Source organism: Coenobita brevimanus, chromosome 107 (genome assembly GCF_032717465.1).
Source record: "Coenobita brevimanus isolate Jiangsu-jjx chromosome 107, ASM3271746v2, whole genome shotgun sequence".
Taxonomy (NCBI): domain Eukaryota; kingdom Metazoa; phylum Arthropoda; class Malacostraca; order Decapoda; family Coenobitidae; genus Coenobita; species Coenobita brevimanus.
This window is the reverse complement of record NC_137060.1, coordinates 22,700,502-22,706,501: the sequence shown is the minus strand read 5'-3', so window position 1 is coordinate 22,706,501 and position 6,000 is coordinate 22,700,502. Positions and strand designations below refer to the sequence as shown.

Genomic DNA, 6,000 nt, shown 5'->3' with positions numbered 1-6,000 from the left:
CTTTTTATCTCGCTAGTGGCTTGTATGCTAAACAAGTCTTTCTAGTGTCGATACAGTTTACATCAGAAACATGCTGTATAATGCTGTCTAAAAATCTGGAAAGTTAATGGATCTTGTCTTTGGTTTTGGTGGTAGGTGGTGGCGACCAAGGATGAAATTTGTACAGAGCAGTGCATGACATTTCCTGGTAAACATAACAATCGTGTTATTGACTCTGTCTGGTGGGTAATTATGAAGTTTCGCGTGAAAGGTGTGCCTATGAAGGACATCCAGGTTTCAGTGGGCTTTAATGGTGAGTGAATGAGTGAATGGCCCATTTCACATTCCTTCAACCACTGTCATGTTTGTTAAGTTTCCTTGCTTTCTGAGTCTTATCTCACCCCACCTACAGGTAGGCAAAGAGGCGCGAATGATGATGTCGATAATGTTGAAGATAATGATGATACTAACGATGATGATGATGATGAATCTATATACCTAGGCTGCTTCCTCCCAAGGAAAGGGAGGTAGCAGAGACAGGACGACACACTCACCATTTACTCATCCATTCAAACACATTCATTCGCATCTTAGCCCAAGAGGGGAGAAGGGACAGATCCTCACCGAACAAGGGTCAACTGCGCAGTGCAGTCAGAGACATCCTCAGCAGGGCCCGACAGCAGAGCTGGTTTACCCCTGCCACATCATAATAGACCATCCCCTTACCCTCACCTGACATGACTAGCTGATGAAGTAACTGTTAATAAGAAGTCAGTATTTGTTTGGGTTAAAGAGAATATCAAAATATTTAATTTCTTGTATCCATGTAGCTGGTTTGGATATTATAAAAACCGTAAACAAAAGATCCGTTGTGTAAAATGGACGTATTACTTTTCTTCAGACTTGGCCAAGGTCGGCCATATTCCTTGAGCCGCCACTGGGGAGGGTGGACAATAAATAAATGCGTCCAACAAAGCAGTTTGTCCTTACCCTAAATGCAGATATCCTTGCATGAAGGTACAACTACACAAGACTTTACTCCACACCATTATGTGTTGATCATCCTAGCCTCGCATATTACAATGACATAGATATAGATCAAGGCCTGGTTTCAGAAACACAAACAAGAAGGAGCACTCACAGTGTTATACACGCACCCTACAATACGTCCAAGGCCATACCTTTGACCCTGTTGTGACCTTGACCTTGACATTGAGATCAGTTGGTATGACAAAGGTGTGTGAGGTGGCTATGGGGACTCCGGTGGCCTATGGACTTTAATTAGGACTGACGTTTGGAGGGATGGACCTGCTTGTCACTGGACAGAATAGCTTGGCCCCGGATCATAACAGTCCGATCCCTGTTTATCCACCTGTGTTGGCTGTGGCAGTTTGTATTTATCCACCTGTGTTGGCTGTGGCAGTTTGTATTTATCCACCTGTGTTGGCTGTGGCAGTTTGTATTTATCCACCTGTGTTGGCTGTGGCAGTTTGTATTTATCCACCTGTGTTGGCTGTGGCAGTTTGTATTTATCCACCTGTGTTGGCTGTGGCAGTTTGTATTTATCCACCTGTGTTGGCTGTGGCAGTTTGTATTTATCCACCTGTGTTGGCTGTGGCAGTTCCTAAAACTAAACACATCCTGTCAAAACACACTCATGGCTTGGAAACTAAACACATCCTGTCAAAACATACTCATGGCTTGCAAACTAAACACATCCTGTCAAAACATACTCATGGCTTGCAAACTAAACACATCCTGTCAAAACACACTCATGGCTTGGAAACTAAACACATCCTGTCAAAAACACTCATGGCTTGCAAACTAAACAGATCCTGTCAAAAACACACTCGTGGCTCTGACACCACCAACCATCACTATTTAGTATAAAAACTTCAGGTTCAGTCTTTGTCCAGCAACATACAGACAGACACAGGATGATAATTGTCCAATAAACGTTTAGGGCAATTAATTCAAGCGATGTAATGCGATAATTTTGACTCAGAAATGACACGACCATCCCGAGTTACTGAACGTTTAGTAGCTAAACTCTGCTACAGTGTGTGTGTGTGTGTGTGTGTGTGTGTGTGTGGACACATTTCCAAGCCACCCAGGAGGTAGTGTCAGGGCTCGTTTTTTTTCATGTGGTGTCCCCGCCATGAGCTGGTCAGGCAGGCCTAATCCACCAGTACACAGAGGAAAGGTGTTAGTGTGGGGGGGGGAGGGGTTGATACTGAATTAGTGTAGTTTAAAGACAGTTTTAGTGTAGTCTACCGGTAAGATAGTGAACTCATACATCTGGCTCGGAAAGGACCAAACCATCACTGGTTACAGAAAGTTTATTAAACCAAATAATAAGATGTACACCAAAGATAATCATTGAAGATGGGTCCTCTCGTATAAAAATGTCCACATTATTAACCGTAGTGGAGCCAACCACAATGGTTACACCTGGACAATATCGAGTAACTTCCCACACACAATCCACACCTTCCACCTTACGTGGAAATTCCAATTCCATAATCTCCAGTCCACACCGTCGCGCCTCCTCTTCAGTAAAGACAACGTATTCTGCGCCGGTATCCAGGAGGCCGGTCACTTGTACTCCATTAACGGTATATGTGACCATTTGTTCTTCTACTGGTTCCGGCAGGTCATCAGTCATTACAAAGTCTAGGGTTGGTGGGGAGTCAGAATCCTCTGGTTCTAAGCTAAAGAAGTTCCGTAGACAACACTGGTAATACACTAACACGTCCCTTCCCAACAGAGGTATAGGCTGAATGGGACCATCTTCAACCACCATAACATACGGGTAAATAGTGATCATTTCTCCACTGACGGTCTTACACTGGAACTCAATGTTACCCAGGATTCCGACTATCATCTCTGTACACGCTGGGTCAGCAGGTAGCATCCTGTCCAGCAGACCACACTGCTTGACCAGCGACAAAGGTAACACTGTTTTGGTCGCGCCTGAGTCAATCAAGATCCGGAAGGTGTGGTCGCCAACTTGCATTTCGATAAACGGCATAATTGGGCACGGGTCCCCCTCCGGCCCATAAATGACTTCAACAGACCACATTGTAAACCACTAATGTATTATACTATATAAAGCTTTAAGCGTATCACCTATACAAACTTTAATCTTTGTATAACGTTAATAGGAATTAACACGATGTTAACGCTTGACCATACACTCTCCGCAACACACACTGGAATAATGACCTTGTGATCATCCGCGACCTTATATAACCTGTCAGCTGGTGAGAATAACTTCTGTTATGTACACTGGCCCGTGTGAATAACTATATCACTATTTTCACCGATACCTAATTTTATTATATTAATGAGAAATTACAATGTATTTAAAAAATGAAAATGACCACATTAAAATAAAAGGGAAAGAAAATAATTATTAAAATTATATTTATCGGCTAACTGCAAGCGCCCGGGGATTAAAATAATATCTGTCGGCATTCAAATTTCAGTTCGTCTCTCTCTCTCTCTCTCTCTCTCTCTCTCTTTTGATTATGATTCTCGCGTTTTATAATAAAGGGCATTTACTAAATCAATTGTTAGTATGTTGGTTCATCTTTGGTCTGGATTGCTGTCACCCTATGTAAGTATTAATGTGATTTTGTTTTGTTTTATCGCACTTATCCACTTAATACAACTAAAACATTGAGGTATAACTGATTATTATTTTACTTTGTAAGACCAAACATCAACTCAGAGGCCAGCAGCTACTGTACTCATATTGGTAAATATCGTTTCATCTCCAAAATTCACATATCATTCTCTTTTATTTATTTATTTCATGCCAACTTAGAGGGATCTTCTCTATGAATTTTTCGGCGCAAATACTTCGTTTACCACTGAATAATTTTATTGTGTATGCGATGGCGAATGGAGGTATCGGAGCTGTGGAATCCGCAGGGATGGATCCAGAAATATTTTTGAGGTATTGTCGTTTGCGGAAGGCGGTGGCTCAATCGGTAGAGAGGTGGCCTGTAGTCCTAACGGACCCAGGTTCGAATCCCGGCTGGGGCAGGGAACAGTTTAAGGATTTGAATTTCATTAAATCAGGCTTTACTGATCTACCAGAAGACCCGCCGACATGTCGTAAAAATACCCCCGCTAATACCAATACACCAGTCCAGTATGAGACAGCCCTAGCATGTATTCAATATGGACGGTGGGTGTTAGCGCCGAAGTGGTGACATGTAGAGGTGTATGGTATGTAGAAGGACTGCTGGGCCTTGATAGCAGGCTATGAAGCCTATGCCCAGAGTCGGACACATAAAAAAAGAAAAAAAAAAAATCACTTTCCAGTGTAGTAAGTGTTGTTGCCTTTGTTGATATTTTGGCCACGACGCGCATCCCGATGCTTTTTTGTTTGTTTATTTTATGAGACAGGCGGACTCGGTGGCAAGAAATGTGAAGCTGTAGCCTACACTTCTTTGTTTTTGTGCCCTACACCGATGTGTCTGCCAGCATAATTGTGGTTGTGGCAAGAACCACACAATATGGTGGCAACGGTGGCGGAAGTGGATCAGTAAAAACGCCACTGGAGGTCTGAGGTACTGGCTGGAGAGGTAAAGGTGCTTGCTCCTGATCTTAAGTTAGGGGCAAGGATGAGTGAGATGGCGGCCTCCATTAAACCAAAAGAAATAACGACAGGTCCACAAGAGAGACGGAGAGAAAAAAATGAAGTGTGTGGAAGAACTGTAACATTATCCTCGTCAGCACCAATAAAAACTGTAGCATTAAATACTGCACAAACGTGAAAAGTGCAACAGTGAATGTGGAGTAGGCCAGTGCCACAAGAAGGTGAAAGAAAACGATTATGCACAGAACTGACCTGTGTAAGAAATGGTTCCACACACGGTGTGACAAAGTGCGGGTTGAATGATACAGTTTTACAAAATTTTCAATAGCTTATGTGGTTCATTATAAGGTGTAAATCACCGATCATTTGACTATCTGTAGCCAGACGTCATAATCCCGTAGGGGTGACCGTACCGTATGTCTTTGAGTTAGTGGTTTTACAGGGCCGATTATGCAGAGAGATTTATGAAAGCTGTGGCAAGAATTGAGTAGTTGGAAGATGCAGCACAAACGAACAGGGATGATTTAATGAAAGGAGTGACATACACAGCAGTGAAAACGTTGCTGAGAAAGAACATAATGAAAGATGGAAGAATAATGTAGTGATGTTTAATCTGAGTGAAACTGAGGAAGACACTGCCACAGAAAAGGAAAGGGAAGGGACTGAAAAATGTAATTATATGATTCAGAACAGCTTAACGTTGGAGGATACTGAGTTGGAGAAAGTGATAAGATTGGGAAAGAAATCTAGCAACAAGACTACACCTGTGCTTGTAAAAATGAAAATAAAAAACAAGCAGTGATAGGGCATGCAAGAAAGTTCAGAAACTAAACTGATCCAGTGAAAAAAAAAGAGATGTCACCAGATATAAGAAAGACGGAAACAAGAAAATGACTATGAGACAATAAATGATCAAACAGGAAGTATTGATGAAACCACAGAAAATAACAGTTAAATAACAGTAAAAATCAACATCTTGGTAGTGTAAGTAATGCAAATTTTGAAGAAAAACATGTAAAATTGAAATTAATAAACGCACAAGAATAGGCAAAAATAGCTACATGAGTTGGAAACAAGAGTTAGTGAGTGATGTATTTTGCATCACTAAAACACAGTTGAAAATAGAGAAACTAAAGACAAGTGAAAATATGTGTTAGATGGACTACGGTATGAAAAGTTTTACAGATGATGAAGGAGGAGGTCTTTTGTTGTGTAGAAAAAGTTGTCCTTTCAGTTTGGGGAAAATCAGTTCAGTAAATACAGAGATTTGTTGCTTGTTCAAGGAAAAACTGAGGAAGCACCCGTAGAAATCATTTTAGTTTCCTTATCAGTTGTGGATGCAACTCAAGAGTAGTCTAAGAAAATAGAAATTTGTAAAATTGTTGAAAAAAAAAAAATAGTATGGCATATGT

The 6,000-nt window shown here is 41.3% G+C and overlaps 1 protein-coding gene across 1 annotated transcript in view; it reads left to right on the top strand.

Annotated features, from left to right (window-relative positions):
* The first annotated feature begins 3,878 nt into the window (after positions 1-3,878).
* The window catches only part of LOC145416719 (lipase 3-like), a 108,223-nt gene continuing 106,101 nt past the window's right edge, over positions 3,879-6,000 (top strand). The window contains exon 1 of the mRNA XM_080285649.1: positions 3,879-3,940. Coding sequence (XP_080141775.1) covers positions 3,879-3,940 — 62 coding nt within the window. The remainder of the gene's footprint in view (positions 3,941-6,000) is intronic.